The 15,922-nt window shown below is 40.5% G+C and overlaps 2 protein-coding genes across 3 annotated transcripts in view; one reads left to right on the top strand and one right to left on the bottom strand.

Annotated features, from left to right (window-relative positions):
• The window catches only part of mapk9 (mitogen-activated protein kinase 9), a 33,988-nt gene that overhangs the window by 1,204 nt on the left and 16,862 nt on the right, over nt 1-15,922 (bottom strand). The window lies entirely within an intron of this gene.
• si:ch211-247j9.1 (rho GTPase-activating protein 24) lies at nt 1,363-15,855 on the top strand. Of its 2 annotated transcripts, XM_053648603.1 has the most exons (9): nt 1,363-1,817; nt 3,318-3,320; nt 9,446-9,559; nt 12,419-12,626; nt 12,832-12,964; nt 13,196-13,269; nt 13,378-13,499; nt 13,951-14,980; nt 15,234-15,855. In XM_053648603.1, the coding sequence occupies exons 1-9, from the start codon at nt 1,766-1,768 to the stop codon at nt 15,469-15,471; spliced, it is 1,974 nt and encodes a 657-aa protein (XP_053504578.1). In that variant the 5' UTR covers nt 1,363-1,765; the 3' UTR covers nt 15,472-15,855. The 2 variants fall into 2 exon arrangements, with proteins under 2 accessions (XP_053504578.1, XP_053504577.1); XM_053648602.1 differs by lacking the exons at nt 1,363-1,817; nt 3,318-3,320; nt 9,446-9,559 and adding an exon at nt 11,853-12,198.

The following is a 15,922-nucleotide window of genomic DNA, read 5'->3' as shown; positions in this document are numbered from 1 at the left end:
GTGGGTGTGTGTTTACTAGAAAAGAAGCAGACCAGTGTGTGAGTGTGTGGGGGGGTGGGGGTGGGGTGGGGGTGGGGTGTGGGGGGGTGGGGGTTCATTTTCTGAAGAGCCTCAGCATGAGCATGTGAATGGCATGAGTCAGGCATATTGACACAATGGGAAATGAAAGCTTTCAGTGTTAATTAGAATTGCCTACGTACTGGCAACTGGAGTGAATCTCACACACACACACACACATATCGTGAGCCGAGCCGAGGGATACAGGACACACAATCCTCAAATCTTACTTTGCATCAACACTCCATCAATGTCTCAACAGGTGCTTTGACTAAATTTGGTGGTACACGTTCTTTTTTTGAGCTGGCTGCGATGGAGGGTGTCGTCATCTTGCTCGGGGTGAATCTTGGTTAAATCAGAGCCAAATCTGATATGATGAGTTTGCATTAGAGAAATATGAAAACGGAAAATCTCAAACAGCTTACTGCTTGTTCCTCAAGTACCTTGCATACTGTACATTGGTGGGTAGGCTGCATGGTGGTGCAGAAGGTAGCGTTGATGCCAAGGTGATTGGTTCGATCCTAAGGCTGGGTTACTGTCTTTTGTTTGCATGGGCTTCCTTTCGGATTGTCCAGTTTCCTCCCATTGTCCAAAAACACGCAAGTAGTTGGATTGGCTTTGCTAAATTGCCCCATCACATTCATCACAACCCTGACCAAGATAAAGCAGGAATGGATGAATGAATATTGATGGGTATTACCAACAAGTCTTTTACTTTATAATGTCAACTTTAAGAGAAGAATGCATGATATGTCCATTCACAAAGGTGTCCATTTCCCTTCTTAGACTTTAGAAAAGACACATCTGTGATACTGTGGACATCAGCCGTGAAACGCCATGGTGGAATTCACAACAAATCAATTCAACTAAAGCTCCTAGATTTGATGGCATGTGTAAAGTCTAGTCAGTCAGACTATTCCTTCTTCCAAATGAAGTGAGCCTCTTTCATCAGAATCAATACATCCACAACATCCCTGCCAGGACAGGGAACATAAATCTCATCTATGAACAGAGAGGGAGAGAGAAGGAGGGAGTGAGAGAGATAGGCAGGATGGAAAATAGTCAGGAGAAGGACAGCAAGAGAGGAGAGAGAGCATCTCCTCTTAACGTAATGGAGAACGGTTCAAAAGTTTAACGCGCCGGCCACCCGCTCCTGTCTTTATAACCTCTTTGAGTCATTGCATGCGGGTGAGGGCCGATCATGTCGATGGCCATTAAACCAAATGCTGGGTGGTGGCTCGAGAGTGTGTGTATTTGGGGGGGGGGGGGGGGGGGGATGCAGGGAGGTGGATGCATTAGGGAAATTGGTCCTGCTCGCCTGAAATGCCGTACTGTACCAAAGTAATTATAGATACTGAAGGGATGCTGAGGCCAGACTTTAGCTTAGGGAGTGTGTGCGCCTACGTATGCCGCAGAGACAGCGCTCGCCCCACCCTTACATCTCCCCCAGCACAGACTGCAAAAGGGGTAGAGCTGGATCTTTATTGATGGGATGGATGGGGAGGGAGATGTGGGGAATTAGACGGATGGCGAGGCAGTTGAGACGAACCATGGCAGTGCTGGGCAGTCTGTGCTCAGTAATGCCACCGTCGTGGCCAGCCTCTGTTCACCAACAATTCCATCGCTGACATGTAGAGAATGATAAATGCCAAGAGAGGACTAGAGATCTGGCAAAGCTAGGTCGCTGCATGAGAAAGACACCTGCAGCATGGGACTCACCTGTTTCAAGTCTTGGAAGTTTGACAGCGTCACACAGAAAGGTGAGTGCGCCTACTTCATGCACCTTTTGCCATATCCATCATGAAATAGCTGGATGGATTACAATGGATGGTGACCTTGAGCGTAGAAATGCACTGCGTGTTGCCTTTGAGAGGTCATGGCTGCTGAAATAGGCCTTATTGCATTAGGTTGCAATTACTTAGATTGTACACTAACTTACTAACTAAATAAATAAATAGTAGCGCTTCAGCAGTTGATCTCAATACCTGTGAAGCTTGGATGGGGTGTGAGCTCTGACCTACTAATTTGGTTTGCACAATACTGCAGAGCACTTCAATAGCGATTTGTCCATCAATCTAAGCGGTCTTTTCCATTCAGTCAAGATCAGTATTGGCAGCTTCAGACACTCTATATATAGTTATTTGTCTGGACCCTGATTCTGATTCTGTTTGATGGCTCACAGACACAAAAGCCCATGAAGAAGAATCCAAAGTGGCGTTAACAGTTCGGTGATTTGTGGTTTCATGGATGCCTGAGGGACGGCTATAGTGTTGCTGAAGACACCACTTAATTTAATGAACTGGAGGACACTTGGCAAATGCTATACACTAAAGCAGTCAGTAGTATTATGTGGAGGAGGAAGTGAGGTGTTGAATAAAGGTTTTTAAATAAAGTTATTTCTCTTTCTCTCCACACACTAACAAGGATTGGTTCCATCCAGGATTCTGAGCAATGCTGTGAAACGTTGTAATGTTTGACAATGGAACTTGGTCAAAATTATTGCTTTTACTGATACACTTGTCACAGTTAAAACAGCACTATTAAACAATACTGGTGATTTTCTTGTGATAAGAATCACAAAAAAGTAAATTCTATTGTAAATGCCTATGATTTTTCCAATGATGACGTCCCAGTGGTCTATCAAAAAACATGTGTAGTTATATTAATATTTGTGTTAAGTATATTCATACTTGTAAATACTTAAAATAAAGATGTATTTAAAAAATATAATTTTATACCATTAGGATGTATATTTTACCATATTCATCAGAACTATATTAGAATTCATTCACATCTGAAATTAATGCATTACAGACTGCAACTTAATATATTTAAAATAAAACACCTCACTTCTGTTTAAATAAATAAATAAATAAATAAATAAATAAATATTTTGTGTTAATTCATAAATGCGAGTAGACGGAGTGGCTACAGTAAAAGCTCCCTGGTGTGTAAATGTCTGTGTGCATGTTGCTCTGTGATGGACTGGTGTTCCTTCCAAAGTGTATCCCTGCCTTGTTCCTAGCGTTCTCGGGATAGAATCCAAATCCACCACGACCCTGACCAGGATAAAAGCACTTACTGAAGATGAATGAATAATTTCATACCCTAAAAAGTGCTTTTAGTGTAATATACCCTTGACATGAATTTAACATTTCCTACTTAATTCTTACATAAAATGAATTTTGTTTTTGAAAAAAATAAAACAATTTATGGAGTATTCTGTAAAGTGGACAGTCCCCTCGTGGAAATCGCAACAGGGGGTTTCTTTTTCCAGGGTTCCAAGTAGAATGGTTTTAGGAAGCTAAGAACCCTCAAGGAGCTAATTTTAATACTTTACTTTGTTCTTCTATTCATTTGCCTACCTAGTTATTTTAGCTTGCTTATATATATATATATATATATATATATATATATATATATATATATATATATATATATATATGTAACAGACTTTAAGTGTATAGTAGAATGATATCAAACATTCTTTACATAAATACACTGAAATTTTATATTATATATAATTTTCCCCAAATTATTAAATAAAGGATTGGTTTACACAGGCAAAACATTATTACATTGGGATAAGCGTACTTATGCCTGTAACAATGTTGAATCTTAAATTCATCTACTTCACAAGCAGTTCAGCAAGCATTTTGCGACTCTATGTTCAAATTTGCTGTAGTAATAAAATACCATACCTAAAATTATTTACTATGGTGGCATATTAAGTACAGTAGTAAGCGAATTTGAACTAAACCTTTAAGTAACATTTCTGGTTATAAACCACACCCATGTATGGTCTCTGTCATCAGCCTATCAGTGCTTAACTTCTCCCACCAATTAACACCACTTCTTCTCATCACACCTACTCATGAGTTATTGAACTCATAACAACCAATATTGAGTTTCCACCCATGTTTCTTCTTTTATCAGGTAAGCACGCCATATAGGAGCACTGTATATATGTATAATTACTGACCATATAGCCACTCTTTCCTCTTTACCCCATCCATCAGGGGAGACCAGAGGATGTTATTTGGATGGTGGAGCGTTCTCATAGTACACTTAGTGATCTGGGTCCATCTTACAAGTGTAAAGTTAGAGACATTGGCTCTTCTTTGTTCAAGCTGAAAGTGTTTATTATGGTCTAGCCCTTCATCAGCGGCAATTTCCGATAGATATTTTTAGTGGCCTGACTGGTCTCAACACCAGTGCTACCCCTGATACACTCAGACCAGGGTCATTACTGTGCTGAGAGTGGTTCACCACCCAAAAAATATCTACACAGTAGTGGTGCTTTCTCATTTACTGACACAGTTGCAATAGTTACAGTTGGTAATTATATAGCTATAAAGTGCATCGTCATGGTAGGTATACCTAATAAACTGCAACTTACTCAGTCATACTTATAGTATATAGTACAATACAGCCAGTACAATATAGCCAGGTTTAGCCAGCAACTTAGCCATATAATGTTATGTAGTCTCCTTACAAGAATCCTCCTGTTTCCCAGTTCAATTTTTTTTCATTTTTATTTTGACAATTTATAAGTCAGAAGGCTTTTTGTAATATTTTGGCTATTTTCTCTGCTTTCAATGAAACTCCCTAGAGATTTATAGAAAACTTTCTCTGTGGCACCTTAAGCTCTGTGAAATAAAATAAAAATTTTAAATGATGTCAACCAATCAGAACAAGAATGAGTCTACAATTCCCTGTTAATTATCACATTCATTCATTTATCAACATCTCATTCACTGGGACTTGTGACTCAGGCTCATCACAATCTAAGCCTACTAATAAAAATTTCTAACAGTTAAAGCTGAAGATCTTCCCAAGTGTAAGGTGTAAGGAGGGAGGAGTTTATGTTTTGTGGTTTCCCTGTAACAAGCTAATTTTTTTCTATCTTAATAACTTCAAAAGAAAGTGAGGGAATGACTGTTTATAGTTGGTATGTCAAAAATGATAACAGGAAGTAACTTGTTTTGTGAACGTTTCATAACTATAAACAAATTTTTAAAAGTATACAGTATTCTTTAATAAATTAAAAATGGTTAGCATGTTCGCCTCACACCTCCAGGATCGGGGGTTAGATTCCCACCGTGGCCCTGTGTGTGCGGAGTTTACATGTCCTCCCCGTGCTGCGGGGGTTTCCTCCGGGTACTCCGGTTTCCTCCCCCAGTCCAAAGACATGCATGGTAGGCTGATTGGCGTGTCTAAAGTGTCCATGTCCATAGTGTATGAATGGGTATGTAAGTTTGTATGTGATTATGCCCTGTGATGGATTGGCACCCTGTCCATGGTGTACCCCGCCTTGTGCCCGATGCTCCCTGGGATAGGCTCCAGGTTCCCTGAAGGAAGGATAAGTGGTATAGAAGATGCATGGATGGATGGATGGTTAGCGATGTCAAATTGAAGTGGTATAAGAGGAATAAAGGAATAAAGTAGTACAAAACGTGCTGTTATTGGAAAATAATTAACTTCAATGTGGCTCTGATTCACGTCAGGCTGCATCACTGATCATTTCCTATAACAGTTAATCTACACTTATTTGCCCTTCAGTAAAGCTTCATAAAATGTCATATACAATAGTTATATTGTTTTCAATTGTTTATACTATATTGTTATTTTCACTTATAAAGAAATAAAAATTATTCATCCAGAAGGGAATTCTTGCATTCTTCTGTTAGCTAGACAATGCATTAATGTGTCAATTAACAAGTTATAGGTGGGCCTTATACTGTATAGCAGTAATTACATTAAATAAAATCTCACCAAGCTTTAAGCGACACATTAATGTTTTGGGGTGAAATAATCGTGTTCAGCTTCCCTTCAAAACTAACATTAGTTGTCAACGCAATTATCTTATGTTTGCATACCTTACTACTACACAGTTCTTTAAGTCCTTTATATCCCACACAGCAGTTTTCAAAGTGTAGTCTGTACAAATTCTCTTACACTGCTCTAATCAAATTAAGCTAGATTTCCTAACCAGTACGTCTATTCTCTCTTATCGCATCATGGGAGAGCAGCTGATAAAGAATTCTGGGCCTCATTTAAAGAATGAGCAAGGGGGGGCACTAATGCCATTGAGAGAGCTACAAATGTTCACTTACATTAAACTCAATTTAAGCTTGTTGCACAATGCAGCAGTCATTCCCTTCAGCCTTTAGGGATGACCTCCATCTCCTTTTAATATCATTAGGCTATGGTAGGTCTTACTATCCATGCTTGGAACAAAAGAGGTATTGATAAACCACTTAGCTGGTTGTTGTAGCTCTCTGTAGGTGAAGGAAAGTGTCTCACTGAAATGAATTACCACGCTCTCTCAGCAAATGTGCGTGGAATGTAAAATGCAGTGTAATTGTGGCCAAGACCCATTCTGTGATTAATAGTCTCCTCCCAGGAGGGTGGTGGTGGGGAAACAACATTTTAGAAAAAATTTAATTATGAAAATCAATGCTGTGCACTTCCGCTTTTGAACTTTAGTCGTACTTAAGAATAAGAAATGGTCACCCAATTGTACTCAGGCCATTATCTCGATATGAGACTGGGCAAAAGGACAGTTTGACCATGACTCATAGAGGATCTTCTTAATTAACTCGTTTAACCTGTACCTGAACCTGTCATGTCTGATTTTCAGCTTGGGAAAACAGATCCAGTACGGTTCGATTCCCTGTCACTCAGTGCAGTTAATAAAAAGAAGGAGAATAATCCCAGCTTAAAAACTTAATTAGTTCCCAAGTCACCATATACAGTCGCGTCTGAAACTACTTGAACAGCAAGGCCAATTCATTGCTGTAGCCTGGAGACATTTAGGTTTGAGCTCAAAAGATGAATATGAGAAGAGAGTTTAGAATTTCAGCTTTTATTTCCTGGTATTTATATGTAAATGTGTTAAACAACATTTTGTTTCAGACCACCCAATTTGTAGGCGAGCAAAAAATATTGGACCATGTGCCTGCCAGATGTTTCTTGTTATCCAGGTGTGTTCTGTTAGATTGACTGTTTAAACAATAAATAGCTCTGAACGTCGACTCTTGGTTTTAGCCTTCAGTTTCACCTGTGGACGGCGTTTGTTGTTAAAACAAGAAACATGAAGATCAGAGAGCTGTCTATGGGAGAAAAGCAAGCGGGGAAAATCAATCAGAGGCATTTCACAAACATTGGGCATAGCCAATACAACAATTCTGAATGTCCTGAAAGAGAAAGAAACCACTGATGTACTGAGGAACAGGTACCGAATGGGTCGGCCAAGGAAAACCACTACAGCTGATGGCAGAAACATTGAGAGCTGTGAAGAAAATCCCAAAAGCAACAGTCAGTGACCTCAACAAGAACCTATCACAATCCACCGCTCAAAGAAGACTTTGAGAGCAGAAATATAGAGGCCATACCACAAGATGCAAACCACTCATCAGCAGTAAGAATCGGAACGCCAGATTGGAAGAAGATTAAACGAAATACAGAGAAAGTTCTGGAACCAAGATGAACCTCTACCAAAGTGATAGAAAGGCCAAAGTGTGGAGAAAGAAAGGATCTGCTCATGATCCAAAACATACAAGCTCATCTGTGAAACATGGTGGAGGTAGTGTCATGGCTTGCATGGCTGATTCTGGAACAGGCTCACTAATCTTTATTGATGGTGTAAGTCATGATGGCAGCAGCAGAATGAAGTCAGACATTTACAGGAACATTTTTTCTGCCAATTTAAAGTGTAACGCATCCAAATTAATCAAGAGGAAGTTCATCATGCAGCAACACAATGGTCCAACACACACTGCCAACTCAGCAGAAGACTTTATCGGGGGGAAAAGTGGAAGGTTTTAGACTGACCAAGTCAATCACCAGACTTTAACCCAATTGTATAGCATTTCCCCTCCTGAAGACGAGACTGAGGGGAGAAACTGTCCTGAAACAAACAACTGAAATAGGCTGTGATAAAAACCTGGAAAAGCATCACAAAAGAAGAAACCAACAATTTGGTGATGTCAATGAGTCGCAGCCTTGATGCAGTTATTGCAAGTAAAGGATATGCAACCAAATATTAAGTGTTCATTACCTTAATTTACTTCGACTTATTTGTTCCTACACTATTGCTTGCCTAAAAATTGTGTGGTCTGATATAAAAGGTTCTGTTTTATGTTGTTTAACATATCTAGAGGTAAATACAATCAGAAATAAAATCTGGAAATCCAAAACTCTTGTCTCATATCCATCTTTTGATCTTAAATCCAAATGTATTTGGTGTATAGCACAAACAAACAAATTGGCCTTGCTGTTCCAATAGATTTGGAGGGGACTGTATCGCACTATTTATGGTGCAGCCATTTTGTAGTGTTAAAAATAAATTCAGTGGATGCATATTAAATAGTTTTGAGTTTAAATGCTTCTTTAGAGCATGCTCATGTTTATCTGAGGTTGTATTACATTCAAAAGACGATGACACACCTACTAAAAGCAATCGATCATGTTCATCAAGAGCCCTAAAAGAGCCATATGTGTCCTAGAATGTCTCATTCCTACACATCAATGCTATAATGTGTCCCATTGTTCACTGTATTTATAATTATGAGTCCCTTCCCTCATAGTCATATTAACTTGAATGAACTCAGACACAGCAAGTCTATTTTCATGTCACCCACCCCACAGGAGCCTTCCTTACATCTGGAGGGGCAGGACAGTGCAGGAATGGAAAACAGAGACGTTTATGAGTTTGTGGATTTGTTATGTCTGGCTGGTGGGCTGCGGGGGGAAAAAATCCCAAGCTTAGAACCTCTTTTTTCTTTCTTTCTCTTGAAATTAATAAGATTTTTTAAAACAACAATAAAACAACAACATGAGCTTACTAGGTTACAGAGAAGTCCTCCATCATGAACATTTTGTTATCAGAAACCTTAACATTACAGCTTTATCTCTGACTGTTACAAAAAAATCCTAAATAAACTTCTCACAGACAACATGTTTATTAAATTTGTTTATGTGGAGCGTCCTCCATACAAGTTCCTGGGTAAATTGTTACTATAGAAACGATAAGGTATACAAACAAGCGTATTAACTATTCGTGCTTGATAGACTTCCCAGGCAAAGTCCTAAGCAAAAAAAAAAAAAAGATTTGTGCAAAGTTTAAACTGGACTGAAATGTTATATTAAGCACCACTGAACATCATGGTGAAGTTCACTGAAGACGGTTCTAAAGATCTCATTCAACTGACTGTTTGTACTATTAAACAAATGCTTTCTTCGATACCCTTCATTTCCAATTTGGTCCAGACAGCTGATTATGATAAAGGTTACATTGTCTAATACGCCTTAGACGCCAATGAACAAACTTTATGTGTTTTTGCTTCCCCCAATAACCCCTCCCCCCTCCCTGTCTCTCTGACAGGGAACAGAGATGTGTTAGTAAGCCCAGGATCATACTTCTTCCTGTCTAACAGCTGTGGTCAAGGAGAAGAATGGCTGAAGAGCCTCAACAAAGGAGTCTGGATACCTTTCACAGGTAATTATACACACTCATGGACATGTCTCTGGAAAATCCTGCAGGGGTTTCCCTGATGCCATGCCTGATAAAAACACTATGATAAAAGTGTTTGGACCAAATACCTACACAGTGTGACAGCCCATTAAAGATTCAAGTCATAACACATTCCAAACACAGACACTCATTTCCAGACACAATACCCATATTACGACCATTTCCCAGATACTTCCATTGCATTATACAAATCAGTGACTCTCATTTGTCCACCACTGCCTACAGAGCACAAAACTCTTTTTATTAAAAAACAACAACAACAACAAAAAAACAAAACCCAACACATCACTAAAACCGATGCCATTCCAAACTGATTAAAGAAAAAACTCCAGACTATTCTATTTTTCTTTATTTGTGGCAAAAAACATAAAATGATCTGAACTGGAAGAGGTGGGGAAAGTTCTAGCACTGTCACTTAGGTGAATATAGACTTCACACACTTTGCCAGATATAAACCTCCTGGTATAAACAGATGATTCTGGATTGCAGGTCCTCCACATGCCCTTCATGAACTATTTTAGCTCAAGCTCAGAGTAAAAAATCCCTGTCTGGCCTCCAGGCATGGGGGGGGGGGTAGGGGGGGCTGGAGGGGGAGATATGGAAACAGTTCAATTTGGCAAAATACCTAATTCCACCAGAGTTACAACACACCTCACGTCTCTCAAGTGGGCTGTCAGCTCCCTATCATTCTCTATCACAACACTACTGTTCTGCAATGAAGTGTCAAACATCATTATTATCAATGTACCAGTCCAGAGTGGACCCCAAAACAAAGTCAATAGTATGGCATTTGCCATTTTCGTACGATCCTATTCATAGAACATGCCCCATGTTCTACAATAAGTGTGCAATTCCTGGGGGAGCTGTTGAAAGACCGCTGTGAGTTAAGGACACTCCCGAGTCCCCATCACACATTTCCCAGGAGAGATTAACATTCCCAATGAATTCCCCACATGACCTCCTAGCCATAACTGCTGGGGCACCTACACAGAGAAAGATTTCCCTAAAAGATAAACACACACTCAAGTTGCCAACATGCTAAGTCAAGGTCTCAGGAGCCATTTTGGATGTCATCAGGGGATAAGTTACCCAAACCGGATACAAGCATTAAAAAGGAGTTGAGGGAGTGCCCACTGTGGGCTAAGGGAAAGTGATTGGAGACGGGTAACTATGTTAGGTTTGTAAGCAAGGGTGTTGGGGGGCGGGGGGGGTTGGGGTCATGAGACAAGGTGACAGACAGAGGAGAATGGCAAAAGTACCTGGCAGAAACAGTGAAAGAGGGTGGGTAAAAGCCTACATGTTCTAGCTCATTTATTTTAGTCAATCTGTGACAGTGGTGTTCAGTGTTAATGATTCATGAAGAGACAAGAAGGATAGGGAAAGCGGGAGTCGGCACCAATTGGCCACGCTCCAAAGAGCCTGCAGTGGGGTAGTTTGATACAGGACAGAGATAGAAGGGGGAGAGCGTGAGAGAGAAAGAACACAAAGGAAAAGGAAAATGTAAGAAGACAGGTAAGGCAAAAGGAACAGAGGGCATAAGACTGGGAACATGTGACATGGGGAAGCTGAGAAATTCCAAAGGTCTTTGTTGAAGGAGCAGCCTTGAATAATTCTGACAGTGAACTAAGGAGGTGCCAGCTTGCGTCACTGAAAACTCCTTAGACAATTAGAGCCTCTTTTCATCAAAGAAAAAAAAACAGGCACCGAATTATTACAGACCACATGATCTGGACATCTGAAAGTGGCTGCAAGGAAACCTCAACTAAAACCTCAGAAAAGAAACAGAAAATATGGATGGCTGGCCCCTTCACCAAAGTTGATTGGGGTTGAAAGGACATGCACTGAAGACAGGAGGTGCTGGACACTCCGAGAGGACTGGACAAGTCTGAGCTGGTGGCACATTCATAAAGAGCTGAACTAGAAACGGCAGCTTTAGATCATCTATTGTTCTATTCCATAGCAGAAACTTTCATCCGAGACTTGGATTTTGGTTTTGTGTTTTTCTTCTACAACTGTTATAAAAAAAATTTATGTATATTGAAACAGCATGGCTAGTTTATTCAAACCTATATGCATGGGACATATTGCAGTGGAACAATGCCTCCTCTTAAAGGATGAGATTTGTTGTCACCATCGGAATGTTGCTATATCTGATTAGCAAGCATATTTGAGCCTGAGGGTCAGAGCACATAAACAGGACAAGACAAGGACTGCCTCTTCTCAGCTCCAAGGCTAACAGAGCACTGGGGTTTATCCATATACCTGCACATGGGAAAAAGGGAGACAAGAGAGAAGACTGAGAGAAAAGCAGGACACACTATACTAAAAAAAAAAAACCCACCTCAGAATGAGCAAGAGGCAGAAAATTATTTTTATTTGCATTTGCGCAGTCCTTTGTTCCATTCTGGGATACTAAGCCATTCACAGGCGCTGTGATTTTAAAACTGTAGTAGGGTGTGCATCTGAGAAACGAAGACACAAGATACAAGCGAGGAGGAGAAAGAGGAAGATGCCTGAGAGCAAGCAGGCAGTCCACCTAACAGGAAGCTACCTCTCCAACTCCGCTTACAGAAAAATTAAGAGAGTGTTGAGCTTTAGAAGGCGTGAGTATTTTAAGCTTTTACAGACCCGTGCTGAGAGATTTTGGTGCAGTGCTACAATTTATGATTTCAAAAATCTCTCTCTGAACTACATGCTGATGTTGCATGCTACAGCATATTTTCTGAAATGATCGCTGCATTATAACCCTTTGAGGGTTTTTTTTTTTTAAGGTCAGGTAGGAACCCAGGGTTTGATCAATTACACCCCTGCCTTTTCTCTAAGGTGTGTTTGGTCAGCGGTTGGAGGAGACGGTGCTGTATGAGCGTCGGTATGGAGACCACATGGCTCCACTTGTGGTGGAGCAGTGTGTGGACTTCATTAGGGAGCAGGGGCTGATGGAAGTCGGACTCTTCAGGCAACCCGGCCAGGCAACACTTGTCAAAGAGCTGCAAGAGGCTTTTGATGCGGGTGAAAAACCTTCCTTTGATAGGTAAGTGTTAGCACACTATGAACATCTGTTAGGAATTTTTGGACATGCCATTTTGGTGATATGATATATCAGCTGTGTTATTCACACCAGTGTGCCAGAAGATAAAATACTTTTAGCTACAAAGGCAACTATGTAGACAAGATGTAGCACAAAATATGTCAGTATTCCCTCTCTGTGTTTTTTTTTTTTTTTATATATATCTCAGCAGCACAGATGTCCACACAGTGGCCTCTCTGCTGAAGCTCTACCTCAGAGAGTTGCCTGAACCATTAGTACCCTTCTCTCGCTATCAAGAGTTTCTTATATGTGGCAAAAAAATCCCCTCAGACAGGGAACAGGTATCACTGCATGTCCTATTGTGTTAAACTGAAATATACTGAATAGTTACATCATTCAGTACATATTCACACTGTTTAAAATGTATAAATAATAAAGAAAAAAAATTAAATAAAGGACCGTTAATGATGCATCCGTAGAAGTCTTTTAATCTAACCAATACTTCTCTGGAGTTAATGTCTATTGATAATAGATATAAGGTTTTGTATAACCACCTTCTGGTCTGGCTCCAGGGATTGCTGGAATTAAGAAACCTTCTTCACGAGCTACCAGTAGCTAATTTTAAACTGCTGAAGTACATCTGTCAGTAAGTGCTGGATTTCATATTGTAATATTAGATACTATGGAATCATTAAACTCCACCATGGATAAATATTCATCAATATATAGTGATGGACAAATACTGTTGTTGCAGGTTCTTAAATGAGGTCCAGTCCTTCTCTAGCACCAATAAGATGAGTATCCAAAACCTAGCAACTGTTTTTGGACCAAACATTCTTCGACCTAAAGCTGAAGACCCTGAAAGTATAATTGGGGGTAAGACAAAAAAAAAAAAAAGAAAGACATAAAGCATGAAAAAGAGGGGAAGAACTAAGCAAACCTGACTAGACCCACCTTAGACCTAAAACTATGAGATCTGATTTTTTTTTAAAAGGATGTACTGTATATAAGGTTAGCAAAATTAGATGGCTTAACGTGCACTGTGTCATATTTCATTAATTATTATATTCAGATTTTGTTGTTTAAAATATATTTGAGAGTAGTGAATTGTCCATGGTGGGAAAGATCTCTTGTCTGAGGGCATAACCCGAGAACAAGACCCTGACTAAGAACTCAGAACCTCATATACTCTGATATCAAGTCTCTTGGCTGGCTCGAGAGAGAAAAACATTAGTACCAAGTGGCATAAATGTTTAGGAAAATTCTAGTGCCTTTTAGTCGTACAACTCATACTTGACTAACCACTTTCACTGACCTTTCTCTCTAGGTGCGGCTGTAGTGCAGCATCTGATGTCAGAGCTGATCAGAGAGCACAGTGTGCTCTTCTCAAGAGAAAACAACCGCAAGACACCAGGAACCTCCCTACCAGCTTTTGCTTCCATACATAGACAAGGCAGCCGGGTAGATTGGGTGCACACCAAGCCTACTGCTCCTCCAGGAGAGCCTCATCTAGGATTTAACACCAACTGTGTGCCCCAACCAGCTCAGACTTTCAAGCCATGCTCCCGGAAATTTTCTCTACCTCTTATGACTGAACAGAGATTTTCTTCCCAAAGTTCTCACACCCCTCATCACCTACCTGAGATACAGCAGCAAAAAATGGAAGTCTCTTCTCAGGCAAGCTCGGCTCTTCTTTATGAAAACCACAGTCCATCTCTCTCGGCACAGGAGTCTCCTCACTCTGGACTTGTACACCCCCCCACCACACCACCAACTGCCTCCTCCTCAACGATTACAGTGGCAGAAGTTGGGCATGAGGGCTGTTTGCAGTCTACAAGCTGGCCTGGCCTGAGGCAATGGGAGACAGAGAGAGCTCTAGGGAACAGAGAGGGGAGCAGTGAAGCCCAGGACAGCACATTATCTGTGTATGACAACATGGTAACTGGGGTGCAGATGGATGACTGTGTAGAAGAAGGGGAAGCTGGCACTGGGATAGTAGACTTGGAGGGTGGTACTGCTAGAATGGCCGACAGCACTAGTTCCTGGTCCTCCTGTGAGATCCTGCTTGGGGATGGGGGCTCTGGTAGTGGTGGAACTGCTAGTCCCTGCCACAGCTCTGTATGTTTCCCTTCTTTCAGGTCGGAACTTGGAGAAAGTGATGTACACCCAAACTCCCCTGCTTCTTCCACAGCCCCGACAGATGCCCCACTAAGTACAGGTAGCAGTGAGGTCTTTCTTCCAAATGCTCCTTCAGATTCACAAGACCCCCCTGCCCCTCAAGCAATACAGTGCCTCGTGGTTGGCCTACGGCAGCAAATGGCCATTCAGAAAGCTGAGTATGAAGACAAGATCAACAGGTAAGAACGCCTTTATCAGAGTTCCAACACTACTAATAAAATACACATGAAACCTTGGTTTTCAGTATGACTTTAAACTCTCCATAAAATACACAAAATTCACATCCTCTTACTGATAATCAGCATTAACAACTTTTTGTTAAGCACTGAATAGTCTTGTATACACTTTGTTTCCTTTGGGAGATTATAGAAAAAAATTAATAAATTTAAAAAATAAAATAAAATTCACCATACATGTAATCCATCTGTTAAGGTTGGAACAGCGTAACGAGGCCCTCCAGGGGCTTGTAGCAGGACTGCGTGCAACTCTGGAGCAACAGCGCAGATGTGTCAGCGTCGCTGAAATCAAGATGCGGAACATGGAACGAGCTCGGGCTGATGCAGACCGACGAAATGCTGCACTACAATGCGAAATGGAGCAGTTCTTCGACACCTTTGGAGAGCTAAACTCGGAGGCTCGGAAAACAGAGCGCATCATTCAAAGCTTCTGAGACTCCTGAACAGTGCTGCCATACTGAGACTGACACCTAAAAATTCTCTCCGGCATGTACAAATGTTAACAGCTGACTGGATCAAGCGTGAAAATAGGATCCAAGAACTGAAAAAGAAGACACGCATGTCTGCGATACAGCTAAACAAAGACAAAGAAATGACCCAAACGTAGGATAGGAGGTGTTAGCAAGCATGGTATTATAAAATACACAAGAAAGAGTCTATTCTTATTAAGTATTGAGTGTAACATCTTAAGAGACTGTTTCAACTTTGATGTATGACTAAACTCCTTAACTAACACTGGGGGATTCAAGTGAAATTAAACTCAAATTAAATTAACTCTATTTACCAACTTTAATAAAAAACAAAACAGTAACACAGATCCATATAGAAATTACTTAATCCACTTTAAATAATAAAAAAAAAACCCCTGCATTTGTACCAAAATAA

This window comes from Ictalurus furcatus, chromosome 18 (assembly GCF_023375685.1).
Source record: "Ictalurus furcatus strain D&B chromosome 18, Billie_1.0, whole genome shotgun sequence".
Lineage (NCBI taxonomy): Eukaryota > Metazoa > Chordata > Actinopteri > Siluriformes > Ictaluridae > Ictalurus > Ictalurus furcatus.
The sequence above is the reverse complement of the archived record's forward strand: the minus strand, read 5'-3'. Positions and strand labels throughout refer to the sequence as shown.